The 22479-nt window shown below is 35.6% G+C and overlaps 1 protein-coding gene and 1 long non-coding RNA gene across 2 annotated transcripts in view; one reads left to right on the top strand and one right to left on the bottom strand.

The window, feature by feature from the left end:
* The window catches only part of LOC141582836 (uncharacterized), a 452087-nt gene that overhangs the window by 144017 nt on the left and 285591 nt on the right, over positions 1 to 22479 (top strand). The gene's annotated exons all lie outside the window — the stretch shown is intronic.
* The window catches only part of LURAP1L (leucine rich adaptor protein 1 like), a 39955-nt gene continuing 25962 nt past the window's right edge, over positions 8487 to 22479 (bottom strand). The window contains exon 2 of the mRNA XM_003928160.4: positions 8487 to 9227. Within this exon, the coding sequence (XP_003928209.2) occupies positions 8853 to 9227 (375 nt within the window). The 3' untranslated portion in view covers positions 8487 to 8852. The remainder of the gene's footprint in view (positions 9228 to 22479) is intronic.

Genomic DNA, 22479 nt, shown 5'->3' with positions numbered 1-22479 from the left:
ATCCATCAAATCCAATCCATAAAAATAAAATTAAGTAATGTACAGATAGTATCTGACAATAGTTTGACATTAATTTTTGAGTTTATGATGATGTGAAAGTTATGCACATTCAGTTGGAACCATATATCAAGTACCTATATAACAATTCTGTTTTTCCCTTTCAGTACAGTATTTAATAAGTTACATGAGATATTCAATACTTTATTGTAAAACATACTTTGTTAGCCAGGCATAGTGGCTAATGCCTGTAATCCCAGGACTTTGATTGTTTTTTACCAATTACATTCTTTATATTATTATATTTGCTGTAATTATTTTCCTCAACATACATGTCTTTTTCTAAATGTTATAGTTTTAACTTTTTTACATATAAAAATTTTCATTATTTTAATAACTGATTTTTATCTCAGTATGTTTAAAATTAAATGTCTTCTCTAATTTTCTTACAGTTATTTAAAAAACTAACACTTTAATACACATGGGATTTATTTTGGTTTATCATGTAAATTATAGGTCTAAAACAGGTTTTTGTCTTCAGATTTCTAACATATGATCTCAATAGTGTTGAATGAACTATTTTCCTTATTTTCAGATACTTATTTTATAAACATTAAATATTTATGTATTTATATATATATTTATATATATATAACATATATAAATTTATATATAATTTATATTTTTATAAATAAAGAATTTAATCTATTTTTGTTCTGGCAATGCATTGTTTTAATTATTATAGCTCTAGAAGGGTTTATTGTCAAATAGAACATTTTTCTTTTTCTTCCTTTGATGAATAGATACTGTCATATTGTTGCTCAGTCTTCTAGCTAGATGAAATTCAAAACTGATTTTTTATTCCTTTTTTCATCTACAACAATCTATTTTACTTTCTCATTTACTTTCATTAAATATAAATTAATGAGAAAAATTTAACTTCTTGTGATATTTTTGAATTGTTTTCAAATTTTATGTTATATATTTCAGAAAGGTCTACTTTTTTTCAGGTAGGTAAAATTCATTTACTGTCGCAATTACTCTTTAATATTTCATATATTTTTTTCTTATTGTGAATGGGATACTGTGACATCTCTGAAATGATGATATATAACAAAACTATAGATTTTTTAAAATATTGATCTATTCGTTTTATTAATGCCTTTATTAATCTAAAAACTTTAATTTGGTAGTTGGCTTTTCTAGTCAAAATTATAAAAAACTTGTGGTGAAACTGCATGTCGTTTGTTTCTCTGGTCTCCGTTCCAGAGCAAAACCTCAAAATTGAATTCTGAAGACCTTTAAGATCTGTGAGTTCATATATGTTTCTCATCAAAATAGAAAACTCAAATAGAAAAAGCATAACATTTTTACTGTAATATTTTCATTTTTTTCAAAGTAGTGTTTAATACACCCAACCTGTCTAACTTTGCAAATTCTCTTAAAGGCTCAGGGTTTTAACTTTTTGTAATTAGTCAGTCATCTTGGAACACACTGCATGAGATTTCAGCCATTTTCATAGATCTACTGACCTTGGAATTTGGGAGTATTCACATTGTACCTATCATGAATTCAAGTGGGAGACTTAGCCCTCAATTTGATGAGGACCTTCACTCTAAATGCTAGCAGATACTTTTGCCTAAACCCTGCCAATGAACTCTACAAGGATTTTAGTATTTTAAAGTTCTATAAGTACTAAAAATTTGGAATAAGATAGAATCATGACAGATTTTTGATAAATTATTTTGACCCATCTATTCAATCAAAATAATCTCTATGACAAATGATTTGTATACTATAAATAGTATCACCAGTCATCGTTTTGTCACCCATAATTTTCTCACTGATTGATTTGACAAACCTAGTAGGAAAAAGTAGGTGAGGTACAGCTCCATTTTAAACTCGATTCCCATTAATATTGGCTTTGTTTTTCTATCTGTAATAAATCTATCAAAGTAGGTCATTATCATTTAACTGGTATTATATTTGTAAATGATCTAAAAGAAAGTGACACATTATATACATATTTCTTTCTCTTTTTAAAACATAGCTCCAAGTGAAATTTCAGGCAGCAGATTAACAGCACTTTACAAAATCTTCATGTCTACAGAATTCTCTATGCACCTTTATAGGTTTCCAGAAAGTAAATTAGAGAAAACAAGTTGAATTTAGCACCGTCTCATCATTCTGAAGACCTGTTATTCTAAAGCATGTACTGTAAAGGTGAAAACTTGTTTCGCTTTAAAAAAAAAAAGTCTCCATATCAAATAGTTGTATGATGGTAACACTGAGGCTGGAATAAAAACAACTGTATCTCATTTGTTTAATTGACTGCTAGCCCTGTGTGTTAACAGTACTAAAATGCAAGTTGCACTTTAAATGTTTTTCCTGCAAGAGTACAATTGCCATAGGAACTAAGGATGCAAAAATCTCAAAATATTGTTAGTTTTAGAAAGGTTTATATAAACAGGTCAGAGTCAGCAAGGGTTTTCCAGAAACCTCTCTCAGATTTCTGCCTATAGTTTTTTTGGACAAAACTTTGTCCCATGGACATGGTTAGCAACTACGGGGATACAAATGTAACTATTTATTTCTGCAGCCCTTATGGAAGATATTTTCTAGAGAGATTGACAAGTTACTGGATTGGTCACACAACAGTGTATGTACTTAAATTATATGCACTATGATAAGCTAGTCTTAATTCCTTCTTAGATATAAAACAGATTACTTCATTATTATAAAGATAACTTAATAAGCATTTCTGTGTTAGATAACATTTCAAGCACTTTCTAAATATTGATTATTTCCTCAACAATTTTATGAAGCAGATTTCATTATGCTCAATTTACAGATGAGAAAACTGAGGCACAAAGAACCAGTTACTTATTCCAAATTTACTTAACTCAAACACAATCATAAGTGGCAAAACAGAGATAATCTGAAACCTAAGCCTTGACAGTTTATAATTATCCCTTAATTATGAGTTAATGATTATGCCATTTTACTTCTGAAATGTCATTCTTTCTCCTTTTATATTACATCGCTTGTATTTTAAATGAAATAAATTATTTTTGTTTTGCATTAAAACATCTTGAGCCATTCATTCTATGCTGCAGGTGTGGATCTGATGATTTTTCTGAAGCTTAGTTTAGACACAAAACATGGCCACACTGTCTATGAAAGGAACAAGTTGCCAAAAATGCCTCATTTTCCTTATTTGCATTATTCTACACATCCTCTAGCAGCCCTTTCACACCTAACACCATGTAATCTTTGAATTAAAAAAAAAACACTAGATTTTTGAGGGTTTAGCAGAATGTATATATAATCATCTCAGTCCATTTTCTGTGATGAACAAAATTTTCAGGGGTTGTTTGAGGGAGCCTACCTTTCATAAAAATCACAAACAAACTGCTTTCAGTGGAAGGTCGAGTGACAAAAAGCTGGAATGTATCAGCAGTAAAAGAGTAAGGAATCTTCCTTTGCATGAGAGTGAAAAAATGCAGAGTTGCTAGCTAGAAGTATATTTGATTTATAGATGGATTTGGCTGATGTAAAAATATTTGTAGTAAATTAGTCTGAGTATAATCTAAAACTTCAAGAAGGCATGCATTTCCCTATTGGTACAGGATTCTTTATTAGTAAAAAATGAAATAATGCAGCCTCTGACAGTTCTTCCTCCCACACTGGAAAATAGGCCCTGCACACAGTGTTAATGACTTGAAAGAATGCAAACTTGGACGGTATTTGGAATGTAACTAGCACTCAAATACAGGTAGATGTGAAACAATCCCGGAGTTCTGATTTGGCCCAACCCTACCTTGGGTTACAAAAAAACATCTACAATGATTGGTGAGAATATTTGAGTTTTAATGTTTAATGGGAATTCTCTACTAAATATTTGAACAATGATAACACTGATTACATAGAAATAGCATAAGATTGATACCGCAGTTCATGCTGAGAAATAGAAACTACCCTGCTTCCATTCCTTGGCTCTGGCCACTTCTACCCTCATAGCCAGCAATATATCACTTTGCACTTCTTCACTTCTCTCTTCCATTGTCTCTCACTTTTTTACTCTGACACTCCGACTTCTCTCTCATAAGTCCCCCTCAGATAATCCAGGGTCATCTTTCCAGCTCAAGGTTCTTAACTCAATCACATCCACCAAGTCCCTTTTGCTATTTAACAGGTTCAAGAGATTAGGAAATGGGCATAGTTGGGGTGAGATTGGAGACCATTTTTCTTCCAATCAGAGAAACATACTAAACAGATGAGCTCTCAGATGGCAGGTTTCATACCTTTCTCATCTTCATACCACCAGGACCTAGCACAGTTATTGCCTGGCACCTAAAAGGCACTCAGCAAATGTGTAATTATTGCTTTAATATGTGTAATAGTTACTTAATATTTACTTGGTATTGACTATGTGACAGATACTTTTCTAGGTTCCAAGGGATATTGTGGTGAACAAAATAAAGTTATTTCTCTCATAGACATTTCATTCTAGTGTGGAGAGGCAGAGAGTGCACCCCAAAATGTTAGGTGCTGATAAGGATTAGGAAGAAAAGCCAGAGTAAGGAAGATAGACAGTGCCAGGAGACTATGGGAGAAGTCCTCTCAAACAAGCGGCCACTTGACTGGAGACCACAAAGAACTAGGGAATCAAGAACTAAGCGTATTTAGAAAAATATTTCAGAAAGAGGAAATGAGAAATGCAAAGATTCTGAGGTAGGAACATGCTTGGATTTTGAGATTTGTAAGAAGTAATAAAGATGCAAATGAGGCTTCACAATGAAAGAGGAGAAGATGGTAATAGACGAGGTCAGGTAGGCAGAAGGATGACAGATTGCATGCGGTTTGGTAGTCCACAGTAAAGATTTAGACTAGACTCTCAAGAAGATGGAAATTCATTACAGGGTTGAATAAAGGCTAGTAAAACCTGGCTTGTATCTTAGAAGATTACTTTGCTGTGTTGAACACTGACTGTAGGAAGGTAGGGATGGGCGGAAGGAAACAAGACAAAGCTATTGCAGTAGTTCCAGGCAGAAGTGATGGCGCTTGAATTAGTGATAGCAGTGGTGGTGATGAGAATGTGTAACATTCTGGATGTATTTCTAAGGTGTAACTCACATGATGTGGATGCTGTGTGATGGCAAGAGAGTAGTTAAGAATGACTTTAAGATTTTGTATAAAGAAATTGATGAGTGGAGGCACCATTTACTACACTGGGGAGGATTTCAAAATGAGCCAAATTTCCATTTTGGATATGTTCAGATTGAGATGCTTATCAGACATCAAGCAAAAATGCTTCAGAGGCAGGTGGACGTGGGAGGCTGGAGTGCAGGGGAGAGATTGGGGCTAGACACATACATTTAGAAATCTCACCACATAGCTGATATTTAAAACTGTGAAACTGAATGGATTCCTCAGGGAAACCATTTTGGAAGAGAATTGAGCCCAAGTGCACTCTTCCCTTTGAAGGTCAGAAAAATGAAGAGAAACCAGCAGTGGAGTCTGCAAACATGCAGGCAGTGAAGGATGAGGGGAAAGTGATGTCCTGGAAGCCAAATGAAGATATTCTTTCAAAAAAGAGTGATCAGATATGTCAACTGCTGTGATATCAGTAAGATGAGGACATTGAAATAACCATTTATCTTGTTTTCCTTTATTTAATTTGTATTTATTAGTGATAGGGTCTTGCTATGTTGCTCAGGGTGGACTCAGACTCCTGGGCTCAAGCAGTCCTCCCATCTCAGCTTCCTGAGTGGCTGGGACAACAGGCATGTGCCACTGTGCTAGGTTTAATAATCATTTACTGGTCAGGCCGGATAGTTCATGCCTGTAAGCCCAGGAGTTAGGGAGGCGGAGGTGGAAGATTCACTTGAGTCCAGGAGTTCAAGACCTGTCTCAGCAACATAGTGAAACCTCTTCATTACAAAAAAAATAAAAAATCAGCTGAGCATGGTGGTGCATGCTTGCGGTCCCGGCTACTCTGGAGGCTGAGGCAAGAGGATTGCTTGAACCCAGGAACTGGAGGCTGTAGTGAGCCATGATGGTGCCACTGTATTCATTCTGGATGACACAATGAGACCTTCTCTCAACAGAACTAAACAAAATTTTAAAAAATGTATTTTGGCATCAAGGAGGTGATTGTATTTTTACGAAGTGGGAGACAAATGCCTGCATGCAATTATTTGTGGGGCTCCAAGTACCTTTATAGTCCACCCATCGTAAGTAATCTCTTTCAACTATTCATCAATGTTTGGAAATGCAAAACTTTACACTGTACGCTTTGGGCTGACTGGTTCTAAACATTATTTTCTTGAAGTATAGTTAAGCCTCCTAGGTTGGTCTTTTAGAGTTCCTTTATTTGCAGAGCTGCAAAAATGTAGTAGTTTTAACTTGTTTAAATTTCTTACATCTAATTATTTCCATCCATTAAAAGACTAACAAGTCCATAAAAATAGAGAGATTAATGTAACTAGGAAAATTCCATCCTCTCTGGGAAAGCACAACTCAGGACAGGCAGAATAGTTTGAAAGATACCATAACTTTTTACCCGTTTTCCTTCTGGTGCTGACATAGATCAAGTATCAAATGGTCCAGGTCAGAGATTAGTTATGGGGATTCTTCAGTTAAAAATGAGGCACTTCTATGCAACTACTCTTGAGATCAATTAATATGTTAGTAGTTAGTGTTGTTTAACTGTTTATTTTCTTCCTTTTGGTTAAATCAATTATTAAAACAAAATTGGCTTACATGTGATACCGTATATCTAAATTGTGGAATCTATATTTGCTTTCTTTTGCAAAAAATATTGGAATAAATGTAGAGCCTATAAAATACTGAAACACATAGAACCAAAATCATTCTCAAGTGTTCTGCTAATGTTCATCACAGGTTCCTTAAAATACCATATTTAAATGAAAACTGTTCCAGACACTTCTTCCACATTATATTCGTGTGCTTTTTGCATTTTCTTTCTCCAAACGGAAAATTTATGGAGGGCATGGAGTGGACATATAGCAGGGAAAGTGGGTTGCACAAGGAGAGTGTAACAAATTTACCAGATTGTATTCATGATCTGAAAGTGATCTGAGAACAGAAATAAGTTTTCCTGTGCATGACTTGTTCAAGGCAAAGGATGAGTTTTAAAGAAGTTAGAATTCACCCTTGATGCCTCATACTCTTGCTGCCTGCCACTTCTCTCTAGTTGAGGATATTCTGCTTGCAAGGCTTAAAGGCATATGGTTACATATTTCATTATCTTTTGTTTGAAATTAGTTGGTTACATTTTTAATTTTCGTTATGGACTTACATTTGCTTTCTCGTTCCCATTTTATTATTTAATATCAATTATTACCAAAGAGGTTATTGAGTGTTGCTGTTAGGAGTAAGACAGATGCGATTTTAAATCCTAGCTTTGACACTTACTGGGAGATGTGTCTCAGTGGCTTGCCTTCTGTGTGCCTCAATTTCCTCAAACATAAAACATAGGATGGTGACAATTCGTACATTATGAGATTGTTGTGATGAAGATTATATCAAGCTATTTATGTGAAAAGACTAGTGTAAAATATAAGCCCTGATATATTTTAATTGGAAATTGAATAATGTATGCCTTGGAAACAAATAATAAATTCAAGAAGGGTAAGAAGTATATAATAACAAAGGAAATTTGGGTGAAACATATTTTGGGTAAGGACACTTCTCAGTTGTAAGAAGGAAGACTTTTTGATTTGTATTATACAGTGTTTAGTTCAGAAACATTTATCATTACAAAGAACAGTGTGAATTCTTAATTAGATTCCCTCACTAGGAGTTATCAAGGTAAAAGAAATGCAGAGGATTAATAACATATTAAAACTAAATGTCCACTCTCTATGTGAGTTACATTATTCCATTTCAGAAACTAAGAGATCATTTAGTTATTAGGATGAATAAATATCATATTGGACTTCTTAAATGAATAACAATTCTGCTTCCCTACTATAGAGATATTTTATCCATCTGCTTGTATGCATCTAAGTATCTATACATGCTATTAGAATTGCAAAATGCAAAAAAGTAAATACCAACAAAATCTCAATATGTGATTAAATTTAGGACATTTTTGCCTTGAATGACCTCCATACTTAATCTCAATTATTCTTTGAAATTTTAGAGAGTAATACATAACAATACACAAATAAATATATGATTTAAGCTTGAATCACTGAATACAAAATATTAATCCAAAGTGCCAGTACAAGGGTGAATTGGTTGAACAGATTGTATATGGTTGGGGACTTCCAGATGACTGTCATGCAGGCAGATGTGACTAACAGTATTGTTGATTATACACTAGAATGTTGCGGCCTAGAAATATTGCTTAAATTTTTTTCCAAGCATTTTGGTCAACCTGATATGCCAACAGTAATATATCTCAATATCTTCTGGAAGATGAAACCTTAAATCATTTAAGAACACAAGTGACAAAATTACTGTTATTAGACTTTGGTTTATTGTAAAATTTAGCAAAGTTTTTCTTTTAATCCCTGACCCATTGCTCTGAAAACAAAAGCAAAAACATAATTATTGCTTATTCTCTTCCCCCTGCTTTGTTTGTGCCACTGTAAAAGAAGGGAGAAAATCATTGTAATAAATAAAAAATAGAGATGTAACAGAGAAAAATAAATCAGTTCAGATGAGAAGTATTAGGAGCAACAGAAATACCATTAAGCAGTTTCAAAATCAGCTTCTTTTAAAAGGGTCATCTTATTAAAATAAAAACCACACCAAAAATATAGCAGCAGAGAAGGATAAATACAGGTTAATTGCACACCAGTCCCATGCAAAAAACTGTGTCACTAGCCAAAACAGTAGTATTCAGACTCCAATTTGGGACGCTTGTGTAGTGCCTGTGAGTCCTCTATTAGGGAGCTGTCACTGAATTGGTCCAAGTCTGAAGGGGTCTGGTGGCCTGGGACATCATCCGCCAATGTGTCCAGATAACTTCCCACGGAAATGCCATCCAGCCCATCACTGCCATCATGTAGGCTGTTATAGCTACCATGTAAGGAGGTGCTCTGACTCTCCAACAAACTGCACAGGCTGCCACTGAGGCTGCTGCCTCTGCTGGTGATGGTGGCTTTCTCCTCGATCATCCACTTGATGGACTCGATGCTCTCATTGATTACGAGCAACTGGCGCATGAGCCGGACATCTGTGGCTCTGAGGTTAACCTATGGAGAAGGAGAAAAGAAAGACATTCCAATTATTTGATATTCTTGAAACGCCTCAAATTCATTTGGGGACTGTCTGCTGCAGTTCAGAATTTTAAATTCACAGAATAAAATAAAAGTGAACTGGATCTCAGGAACTTTTGAAAATTGCTGACTGATGGTAGGAGTTGTAATAAAAAAGCTCACTTCCTGCCAGAGGCATCAGGCTCCAAAAGGGACAATAAAACTCCTGCTGCATCCCTGACCCTAACCAGTGAACCAAATATGTAATGGATGGCAGGTTCTCTACTATAAAATTTATTCTCTCTTTGGCCAGATCAAGTTTACTGATGTTTACACTGGAATATATATGTGAGTCCTGAGGCATGGGAAGAAAAGGAAGGTGAAGAAATTAAGGAATCATCCTCAGCATCATAGAAGCCTCTAAAAGCCTCTGGTTGCAGAGTGATAATGTGACAAGCATCCTCATAAAAGTTTAGCATTCATTAGCAAAATCCAATAACAGTGTATGACAGGTATTATTATTTGTGCCTTCATTTTACAGATGAAGAAAGATAAACCTATAGAAAAAAGTTAAGTGTACAAAAAAGGCCTGTATTCTTCATGACTATATCAACATAGTGCTGAAGAATGCTTTCGCTTTTAAGAACCAAAGCTGACACACTAGCCTGATCCAAAGTATGAGATGAAGTGTTTAAATATTTCTGTAGATCTGACTATTTGTTTCAGATATATCAGGGGCACCCCAATCAAAAGTGGGATATGAGACATTAGGAAGGTCTGAAAACTCCCCTATGTGCCTTCTAGGTGTGTGATCCTTCTGATAGCACTAAGTTACTTTAGGGATGTGTCTCCACAGCCACAAAGCAGAGTCTCTTTGCAGGCCCCATGCTAACATCAAGAGGTGATGTTTGGGGAGGTCCTGCTGTGAGAACTCCCATGATTGTTCTGTTGGAACAGAAGTGATAAGGCGCCTGAGTCCAGAGCTTGGCAGGGACATGTTTGGCCAGTAGAGGTCCTAGTCATATTCATTCTCATTCTCATTCTCTCTCTCTCTCTCTCTCTCTCTCTCTATCTATCTATCTATCTATCTCTTTTGAGGCAGAGTCTTGCTCTGTTGCCCAGGCTGGAGTGCAGTGGTGTGATTTTGGCTCACTGCAATCTCCGCCTCCTGGGTTCAAGTAATTCTCCTGCCTCAGTCACCAGAGTAGCTGGGATTACAGGTATGCACCATCGTGCCTGGCTAATTTTTTGTATTTTTAGTAGAGATGGTGTTTCACCATACTGGTCAGGCTGGTACCAAACTCCTGACCTCGTGATCCGCCCGCCTTGACCTCCCAAAGCACTGGGATTACAGACATGAGCCACTGCACCTGGTCTTCTCTATGGTTTAAAAATGGATTTCTGTTCCTCCAGTTGGGTTATTAACCCTAACGACTGACTCATGCTAATTCTTTCTTTACGATTCAGAGCTAATTCAGATTTATGTCAGTTTCTGGAATTATCAAAGACACTCATTCTTGGATGACTCCAACTGTAAGAAAGAAAAGAGCCAATTGTTTTCAAAAGTATTCATTTGTATTGTATAAATATTTCCGGGAGAGGAGTTAATCCATAACTGAAGAGGAACTTTGGATTGAGGGAATGTGATGAACAAACATTAGGAGAGATGGAATTTCCATTAATAACTCCAAGAGATGCAAGGTTGTACAGGGTTTGAAAGAATAAAACTATATGTATAAATGCAAAACGCATAAAGTACAATTTAAAATCTCTTTATTTTGCTAGAATATTGAAGTGACTTGAGTGACTTCTTCATCTTCTCTGAACAAAACACTAAAAATAAATTGCACAGAGAGTAACAGAAAAAATGACTTTTCACTGAGATGTTCATGAACAGAAGGATGTGAACTTAAGATGCCCCTCTATTTGTTGGGGCGTCTCGGTGACCTTGCAATGTCTTTATATTGAGGAAGGAAGCTTTCTGATGGTGTTTAAATTCATCCGCACACCCTATGAGCCAGGAAGACAATGGTCAAGTTACACGTAATACAACAAATATTTACAAATCACCAACAATTTTTCTGTGTCCACTGAGCAGCCCAGAAAATCAATATGAGTCAAACTTTTGCAAAATTATTCAGCAGGCATCTGTAGCTGATAAAACGACTGGCCTCTTTTAAGGCATGGCGCAATATCAATCTGACCATTTCCCAACAGCTCCCCAAATGAACCACGGCTGCATTTATTCACATCTCCACCCTCTCCTGTGAAAGTGTTCCAGCTCATGCTCAACTCTGGGCATGTTCCTCTGTCATTCTGCATTTGAGAAACGTCATTCTCTTTCTCTCCAATTTCTACCCATTCTTCAAGTCCTGTTTCTCATATCAAGCACTACTTGAGGGCTCCAGCCTCCTCTGCTGGCCCTCTTCACTACTACGGTCCTGCTAGCTTATCTCCCAGCGTAGCTTAACTTTGTAGTGTCATGTACTGCCAATGATTGTCTTTTAGCATTTTCAACTAAGCTGTGAGCTCCGTAAAGAAAGAAGCCATGACTTACATTTCTTCCATGTCTTAAGGTCTATCCTAACTAAGCATTGGCTGATTTTTGGAAATAGTCATAATTAGTTGATTTTTGGAAATAGCCATAATTTTAGGAACTGTGAAAGTTTAGCTCTTAAGACAGTGATAATACACGTTCCTAACAACTATACCACTAGGGGTTAAAACATACTTAGAATAGTTTTTTTTTTTTTTTTTTTTTGTCAGCATTTTTTTGTCTGACTTACACAGTGGCTGCATTAAGTTTTTCAGTTTTATTAAGCAATAAAAAGAAAAGAGGAGTGGACTATGAAGTAACAAAAGCTTCCTTTGACCATTAAATGACTTATTGAAATAAGAAATTTTTTTCTTTTTTTTCCCTGAAAGCAAAACATTCACAGACCATTGAACCACTGTTGAGGGGGGGAAAAAAAAAAAAACAAAAAAAAAAAAAACGATAACAGCAAGTCGGTTAGAACGTGTTGATCTAGTTGATAATGATTATAGATTTAACTGTGTCTAACCCTGTGTCCTCCAGGGAGAGAGTAAACAGCTTCCCACCGTGGGAGCGCTGGGCAAGCCGGTTCACACGTTGGCATGTTCATTACCAGGAACTCCAGGCACAGAGAGGCCTGGGCCAGCCCAGCTGCTACACTCTGCTTTCTCCAAGCACCAAGGTGCGGTTGTGCTACTGATGACCCTTGAAAGTATAAGCAATCCACCAACGAACTAAATCACAATGACTCTTCTGTCTCTAGTACCTGCCCCGCCTTTCCTCACTGTTACTCATTTCAGTCTTTATGAAGTGTAGCCATCAATTAAGAACAGAGTAGCTTTGCTCTGGCAGCATGAAACTGTGTGGTTCCTTCTGTTGGAGTCTTAAAAGTTCCCATAACTTGACTCTGAGTAATACTAAGAGTTGGGATATCCTAAGAGTCTGAATTTAAATGTCACCTCCTAGGAGAACCTGATTCCTGCCTGATCAGTCATGATATGCAATACCCATGCCTAGATTAATATTATATTTTCATGTCTGTTGCCTTCATAATATTTCTGACTGGTTGAAAGCATACTGTTTTATCATGCATTTACTTATTATTTTCTGTTTCCCCTGTGAGCATGAAAACACCACAGAGTGCTTGGGTCTTGATCTATCCTGGTCACCACTCTATGCCAAGACCTGGAAGAGTATCTCACAAAAAGTAGGTGCTAAATTAGTACCTGTCTGACAGCTGTATAACCAACTTTGCTTCAGACTGGATTATCTGTCGGAATCTGGGTTTTGCTGTGGGTCAGTGATACGTGACTTGAAAGGAAAAAAAAAAAGTAGCTTTAGGAAAGAACATTTTAGTAATGAAGCATTCCCAGCAGATAATCCCTTCTATTCCTTCTCCAAATTCAAACACTGAGTCACTGGTGTGAGGTTATTCCTAGCTTAAATTTACGGAGCATAAGATAGTATCTCTAAAAAGAAGTGGACTTCAAGGTGTGAGTCACACTCCAAACATTATTCTGTTTGTTGAGAGGTGATAACTGGTACTAGCACAACATGGATGTTCTGTAAACACTTGGTGAAATGAATTGAACAAAGGGAACAAACAAACAGGACATGAACCAAAAACAAACATACAAAAATATAAGGTTTGGACTGATTGGTCCAAAGGTCCAAGGAGATGTATTTCCTCTTCATTTCCCCACCTCCCCTCTGGTCCTTACAGTTTATGTCACGTGGTTCAGCTTCCTGCTTAGTCTCTCAGGCTTCAGGATTGTGATGTCACAGGTCTCTCTGTATTTTAGGGAGAATACTGAGATTTCATGTCTTTTTTTTGACAGGTGATGAACTGGGTCTATGGTAGAACTAGAAATGAGGAATCTTGAAGGAAAAAATATTCTTAAAAGTAAACTTTCCCAGATATCTTTTGTCTTCTCGACTGCAGTTTTAATGCTGAAAGGATCCAAAGGTTATAAATTGGCACAATGGAATCCAAGAAAGAATGCAGTTGGATTTTTGGTTGCTAATCAAGTTGACTTCTTTGTGGTGTTGTATGAGAAACATGGTACTGACTGTAACTTCCCCATCTTCCTATGTGACCTTTGGGTAAAGTGGCTTGTTTCCTTATACATGAAGAAAAATCAGGATATTTCATTCTGAGCTGCAGTGAACCATGGGACTCAGTGGAGGTGGAAAAGTAGTTCTGTCAACAAAAACTAATCTTATCCAATAAGAAGACTGAATTCAACTTAGGCATCCACCTAACATATCTGCTTTTCATACTTATTTTCATTTCAGATGTTTAATAACATAACATTTCAGGTGTTTAATAAGATTCTACAGATCCGATAATCTCAAGATTTTCTTCCATTTTGACATATTCTCTGATACTTTTGTCATTCCTGTGGCCATTTGATTACAAAATTGTTTCTGCTATGAAAAAATTATGCAGGCTATCGAGACAGAACGATCAATTCTGCTGCTCAGTAACTCCAGCAAAAGATGTAGCTGGTAAAAACTCATGGCTAAGGTCAGAAGTTTGGGCTTGATGTAAATTTTAGGTACTGTATCAGACATTTTGTCACAATAATAATTTTTGCTCTCACCATTTGGGTTTGAATAAAAATCATTTTTATATTCCACTCCAAGACAAACATGCATATCATCTTTAATATGTTTATATATTAACTGCAATGTGCACATGAGTTACTGAAGGTACCTTCCAAATAGGGACATTTTAAGCCTTTCTCCTCATCCTGGAGCCTTAGATAGCATCATAGATTCATTTTTCTCATAAAGCCTTCCTCCGTTATTGTTACCCTTTAATTTATGAATATTAACTGAACAAATTAAAGTAGACCACCTCCTAGTTATTTATTCCTTTTGTAAAATCCACAATATTCAAGATGTAAATCCCAAGCATCCTGCAAGCTGTAATATGAATTAGAAGGAAGAAAGACTTCTTTGCAAGTCCACAGTCACATACAATGAAGGAAGAAAGACTAGACTTGCTTTTTAATGTGATGCTCTAACCCTAGTTTCTCAAGAGGAGCAACTAATCAGCATTCTCTGATTTGTAGTTGGTGGAAGAGAGTTTAATTCTGTCAGGGCCTCTTTTCTACCCACATTTATTTTAGGATATATATTTAAAAGTCTGTATAAACTGAAGAGCTGTTATAAAGGCACTTGGAATAATGTTTTTCCAGCAATTTATTCCAGTTCGTTTGCTTGATCCTTTTGCATAACCTCCTTGTGTCCACATGTGCTCTCTCTCCAAATTCAGCACATCCTCAATTTGATGATACAGAAGATTTTCTACCTACCCATCCTTAAAATTTCCAGAAGTTTTATTAATATCTATATTTATAAAGTACTCTTATGTTTTCTCAGAAGATCCATAAGAATAATATAATCTTTCTGCAGTCTGAGAAGACACTGTACAACATTTCCACTCACTGCTTTTGGTTTGGAATGCTTCCTGTGAAAAGCCTGCAGTTATGCAAAAGTCAGTGCTGCTCCTTTCGCCAAAGCTTTCCTTCACTTTCTCAGTCAGTTCAAAATTTACAACAAAATTTGTTTTTAACTGGGCAACAGAGGATTCCATTTTTATATCAGTCAGCTTTGTCTTTCTCCATTTGTGTTGTTTATATGTGGAACTGAGCAATATGGGACTAAAACAGTTCACTCTTTTCCCAGAACCTTATAGAAGAGTAATTTCCCCAAGGACTAAATTGCATACATAAAAACACTGTCATCAGCACAGTGGACTGAGTAATGTTGTTTTGATAAAGCAGAAAGCTGTATCTGGTGCATTTGCAAGGGGCACATGTGATTCCCCTGAATCATAAGCATGAATTCCTGCCACCAGGCCTGCTCATGAGATCTGTACAGTTTTTGCTGGTGAGTCTTTTGATTGCCAAAGAAAGACATGCAGTTTGGTTTCAGTATGATTTCATCAGATTCTAGAGCCAACTGATACATCGATGCCTGTGATGTCAATCCCTTTTCCATATTGTAATAGAGCAAAAACTGTTACTCTGAATATTTTCAACATGCATATGCAAAGTGTAGTTTTGGCTAATGCAGCAGTCTATAAATCACCTGAGCCAAGATTTGTTTAGAATGATCTGATGAAAACACGGCTCCCCATATTCATAGCAGAGAAGTTTATACACACTGAACATAAACCGGAGAAGCGTTTCCATTAATTTATCATAAGTATTCTGCGTATGTGTCTTTGAAATTTATGACTTAAAATATTCTTTTCACATGAAAAACCAGGGCATGTAATGTGCTCCTCTGTGATCTGCAGTGGCTATAATTATATTGTAAGGGAAGGACACAGGGTAGGGTACCAGTAAATGCTTAACAAGCAGCTTCTTGAGGAAAATATATGTATACACATATGCGTACATATATACATACATAAATGTAATACGAAGTGTGCTGATATAGAAGATATATAACACACACTTTACAGATAATAGTAAAATATACAGCATTTTTTATTGTCATTTCCATATGACCAACTGATTTTCAGAGAATGCTTTCATTTATTCTTTTTTTTTTTTTTTTGAGACGGAGTTTCGTTCTTGTTACCCAGGCTGGAATGCAATGGCGCGATCTCGGCTCACCGCAACCTCTGCCTCCTGGGCTCAAGCAATTCTCCTGCCTCAGCCTCCTAAGTAGCTGGGATTACAGGCACGTGCCACCACGCCCAGCTAGTTTTTTTTTGTATTTTTAGTAGAGACGGGGTTTCACCATGTTGACCAGGATGGTCTCGATCTCTCAACCTCATGATCCACCCGCCTCGGCCTCCCAAAGTGCTGGGATTACAGGCTTGAGCCATTGCGCCCGGCCTGCTTTCATTTATTCTTGCTGAATGCTTATATGTATAGCAAACTATGGATGCAGTTTAAACAAAATTTCACAAATACAGTTAATTTCAATATGCTAATTCATTCCTCAGTAATTGTTATCTCTCTGATACGTGATTCACTGTTAAATTCTTTCTTACTTAGTGCAAAATATATTAACTAAACTGAAACCTATTTCAGCCTCAGCACTGGTTATGTTGGAAATTTACTTGTTCATCAATGATATGAGCAACTTCTTCACTGAATTGAATAGCAGTTTTCAAATACATGGAGAATATTTCCCTTTTTTGGCACTATTGGAAATTTAGTAACTAGGGACATGCCATGCCACACTTTTCAAATTTAATCTGCAGTATTAATGTTTTTCTCTAACACTTTCTTAAATCTAGACAATCAACAAAATAAAAACCAAGTTCTGCTTGGTTTTTAGATTTTTTATAAGAGTTTTAAAATTTCTGTTGCATAAATACTCCTATATGGCCAATTTTAATCTATCATTGGGATGTCCTTAAACATAAACATGAGATTGATAAGAGATACTCAGTACTGCAGCATAGAGAGTATTTTCATCCTATAAATACAGTAGATGTTTTAAATGACCTCAAAAAATAATTAAAGTAAAATGTAGTAAAATAATTAGAATGTGATGAATTTTGAATATTTATTACCTTTGTTTTAAGTTGTAGGTTTATATAAATAGTTAACTTATAGGTTTATATAAATACTTTAAATGTTAATAGTGTCCGTGATTGACAACTAGTTCATGAAACTCCTGAAAAGTTAACAAATAGCTCACACATCTCAGTGGTATTGGCTTCAGCATACCATTGAGAAGGTACAGAATGAAGACTTTACTTAACTGATTGCGTTTTGTGATAAGCAGATTAGAGACTTTCATTTTATCCCTTGGGGCTTTTATTTTTGTAGACATAATTAAAACCTGAATGTAATTTAATTTTCTGTTAAATAAAATTTTAGGTACTTGCAAAATATTTTTACCAAAGTTTTTAGTGCCTTTTATGGAAAGATTTCAAATACTGAATATAAATGACTCAGCATTATTGAGACATGAAATATATTGAAAAAGGGAATAATCCAGGTACCTAAACTCAGTTGAACATTTATATTTTTGTATATAATACTTTTTGATGGCTATATTTCTAAAATAAGAGGCCACTATTGTAAACAGTAGGCTTTATAATGCAGAGTTGGTCAGCAAAGCATTTAAAGATTGTTGAGGAGGTAGCACTGTAATCTCTATTTTTACATGATTCCTGACATGTTTTCTACCCAAATGCTTAATCTTCCCTTTTATTAATTTCTTGATACTATAATTAAATCTGTTTGTCCTGGATCTTAGGCCCTATATTTCTTCTTCATTCTCCCAGTTCTATTTCCTATCTGTTTTGTGCAGCCCAGTAGTGCTTTAGTAAACTTACTTTGTAAAATTTGTTGTAGGGGAAAACTGAGTTGCAAAAAAAAAGTTATCTCTTTACTTCTTAAAAAAGCAACATCAGAGAGTGAGTAAAATTAAGCAAGGAAGGAATCTCTGCAACAGAATAAAGTGGATGGGCCCTGCTCCTAGAGCAGAAATCTTCAACCTTGAATGTACCTGTGGATCACCTAGATTGTGGCTTCTGCCTTTGGCACACTCTCTCAATTGCTGTAATTGGTGAATTGCTGGTAGCTTAGTGTGGACTAGCTTGTAAGTTAAAAAATCCAAGGGGGCCCAGTCTCGGGCACCTCACACTTTCATGACTTTTACCTCTAGGAACCCTACCAGGTTCTTAATATCCCCTGTGCTTCTGGCAGGAGGAGGAAAGCTCTGAAATATACCCAGACATCTCTGTTCTCCATAACAAAGCCTGTCCCTAAGGGAACCTGTTTTACCATAATCTAACAGACTGGAATTTTACCAAAGCATAATCAACAAAATATCCAACTCAGGCTCGATAAAAGACTGAGACCTAATTATGGAGGGTAGAAGACTTCCCCTTCTTCCACACCTTGCCACCACATCAATAAGGCTACTGTCTAATAACCGGGGACTACAGCAAAAAGGACTGCAGGCCTCTGACCCTATTTACAGAGTGTCGAAGGAAATCCAGAGACAACAGAATAGACAAAAGCAAGAGTGCTAAGAATTTTAGTCCCTGACACTATAGCTACAGCAAATAGTAAACAGAATCTAACTCCTAGTCACATAAACATAAACCTTACACTAAAGGCCTATCTATCACAGTTCCTCTCATATCATATTCAGCCTTCAATAAAGAATTACAAGCCACTCTAACAGGTAAAAACAAAGTCTGAAGAGACAAAGGAAGCATCAGAACCAGGCTCAGGTGTGAAACTATCAGACTTGAATATAAACAACTATGTTTAATATGCTAATGGTTCTAATAGAAAAAGTGGACACATGCAAGAACAAGTGAGTAATAAAAGCAGAGAGATGAAAGTGCAAAGAAAGAAACAAAATGCAACAAATAACACTGTAACATAAATAATGCCTTCGATGGGCTCATAAGTAGATTGGACATAGCTGAGGAAGGAATTAGCTTGAAGATGTGTCCATAGAAACTACCCAAAGTGAAATTCAAAAAAGAAAAATAAATCAAAACACAGAACAGAATATCTAAAAATTACCGGCTATTAGAAAAGGTATTGATACAGTTTAGATGTTCTGCCCCCTACAAATTTCATGTTAAAGGGTGATCCCCAATGCTGGAGGTGGGCCTGGTGGGAGGTATTTGAGTCATGGGTGCAGATCCATTAGGAATGGTGTATTGCTCCCCTCATGGTAATGAATGAGTTCTCGTTCTAAGTTCATGTGATATCTGGCTGTTTAAAAGAATGTGGCATCTCCTCACTTTCCCTGTCTTGGTATGTGACAGCACCAGCTGCCCCTTCTTTCTGCCATGATTTTAAGTTTCCTGAGGCCTTAACCAGAAGCAGATGGTGGCAGCGCACTTTCTGTACAGTCTGCAGAATATGGGCCAAAACAAATCTGTTTTCTTTATAAATTAACCAGTCTTGGGTAACCCTTTATAGGAAGGCAAATGAGCTGACACAGAATAACACGTGTAATGGGAATACCAAAAGGAGGAGAGAAGAAGTAAAAGAAGCAAGATTTAAAGCAACAATGACTGAGAATGTCCCAAAATGAATGGCAGACACAAAACCCACAGATTTGCAAAACTCAGAGAACATTTAGCAGCATAAATACCAAAAACCTATATCTAGGCATATTATATTCAAATTATAGAAAATGAAACATAAATAGAAAAATTTTTTAAAGCTAGAGGAAAAAGAACACCTTACCTACAGATGCACAAGCATAAGATTTACCCCAAATGTCTATTCAGAAACCATATAAGCAAGAAGAGTGTGGAGTAAAATATTGAAAGTCTTAAGAAGGCTACTACCTTAAAATTCTGTATCCAACAAAATGATTCTTCCAAAATGAAGCAGAAGTTGGGAAAATAAAACAGTTCTGGAGATGGATGGTGGTGATAGTTGTACAACAATGTGAATATACCTAATGCCACTGAGCTATACACTTAAAAGTGGTTAAAATAGTATATTTTATGTGATATATATATTTTGCCACAATTTTTTAGAGTGAAATAGTAAATACCAAGGACTGTCTGAGACCAACAAAAATGGAGGAAACTTGTTACTGGTAGGCTTGCCTTGCAATAAATGTTTTAAAAATTTATTTAGAGAGAAGGAAAAAATATAGGCAGAAACTCAGATCTATGTTAAAAATAGAAGAGCATTAGGAAAAAAAAATGAAGGTGAAATAAAATTTTTGATTTTTCTTTTTCTTAATTGATCTAACAGATAACAATCTGTTTAAAACAACAGTGTATTCAGTGATTATAGCTTATTTGTGAATGAAATTAATGAGAGTCATTTTATAAGAGACAAAAGAGAAGAATTGGGAATACTGTTTCATATAGTATTTGTACTACCATGATGTGGTATAATATTATTTAAAAGTGGACTTAGATTCGTTGTAAACATATTCTAAGAAGTCTAGGGCAACCACTAAAAATTGTGTTTAAAAAAGAAGCATAACTAATATGCCAAGAAAAGAGAAAGTAGAATCATATAAAATGCCCAGTTAAAACCAGAGCAGTGGAAGATAAAAAAGAAAAGAAATGAAAGAAAAAAATAAGAATAAATGAATAAACAAAGAAAAAAATAGAAATATTTACAAATACGATAGCTATTTATCCAACTATATCAATATAATCACTTTAAATGTGAATAAATACATCAATTAGAAGACAAAGACTGTCAAAGTGGATAAACAAACAACACCCAACTATATCTTTTTACAAGAAACTCACCTTAAATATAAAGACACAGATAGATTAATTTCATTATGGAGGTGAAAAAAAAATGAGACCCAGAAGAGTAAGGCATCCTATTCTTGCAGATTTTAAGTGGCAGAGCCAGAATCAGATTGAAGTTTGGTGAATTACATAGTCTCTAGTCTCTGCCTCAAACTTTGCTACCTGGAAAGAGTCTTTATATTTCCATGCTATGAAAAACAGATGATCTCTTCCAAAGCTTACTTGCAATACATCAGCTTACCCTAGCCAATTCTCCTTTTCAGTCTCATATTTAAAAGACTTCAATTGTTCAGAAGAGTAGCATGATATAGTTGAATAGTGGTAAAGGAACTAATTGAGGGGCAGAAGAGGCTGTTAACACTTATTGAGAGATTGTATGTAGATGACATTCTCCTAGACCCTGGTAGAGTATAGAGACAACACTGTCACCTCAAATGAAGAATATTACAATCTAGAAATGGAAATCTCAACACCCTGTTTTTTTCTCTAGGCATATTAGAAAATATAAAAAAGTAAATTAGTATAATCCACTTTACCAAAAATATTCAAAATTTCTTGAGAATATCTATAGGCTTCTAAAAGTATAGCATAAAAATTTTTAGACAATTATCCAGCATTTGAAAATAAAGCAAAGTTTGACTGTCTCTTTCATGATAAAATGGAGCACAGCCCAAGAAACCCATCAAAGCATTGTTTAATTATCTATGGGGTTACAGTTTTGTGTGACCTGCTTTTTACTACTGAATTGGCCCAGCATTATAAAGCTGTAGGTTGACTTGTAGACTTGTGTCTTAAAGAAATGCGAATCATTTCTATCCATTAAAAAAAAAAAAAAAACTCAAATGTTATCGTTTTATTTTCCTACTAGATGTTTGATAATTTCATATGTATTTTAGAAAACTAATTCATATGACTTTCCTTAGAAATAGACAACCTCTTCTTCTAATTCTCTTGAACCAGCTGTACCATCGTGTTGGTTCTCTCATTAAATGAGCTAAATCATTGTTTGACAAATGTTCCCTCTATGTTTGTGTGAGAGTCAAGTTTTCAACTTCTATAAAATTACACTTTGACAGGTTTGAAGGTTGCTCTGAAGCTGCATAGTGTGCTCACTTGCTAGAGCTAGTGAAGCAGAGTTGCCTAAGCAGCTCTTGGAGTGAATCCCAAACGGCAATAGAACTTTCCCTTTCTGACTGTCAGATTTGTCTTCTGATTCTGTGTTTTTCTTTTCTTTTCTTTTTTTCAGGTTTGTTTCATTGTTGCTTCTGATCTTGGCCAGGAAGTTCCCCATTTGTTTAACTTATTGTCTAGGAGTATGTCCATTTTCACAACTAGATACTGGAACACAAGGCTGGGCTTAATTATATAATCAAGAGAACCCTCATGCATAAAACATGTATATAAAACAGCCAATTCCGGGGACTAGTAGGTACTGAATAACTAGGTCAGTAGAGGTCACATAGTCTATAAATTGTTCTCCC

Source organism: Saimiri boliviensis, chromosome 2 (assembly GCF_048565385.1).
Source record: "Saimiri boliviensis isolate mSaiBol1 chromosome 2, mSaiBol1.pri, whole genome shotgun sequence".
Classification (NCBI taxonomy): Eukaryota; Metazoa; Chordata; class Mammalia; order Primates; family Cebidae; genus Saimiri; species Saimiri boliviensis.
The sequence above is the reverse complement of the archived record's forward strand: the minus strand, read 5'-3'. Positions and strand labels throughout refer to the sequence as shown.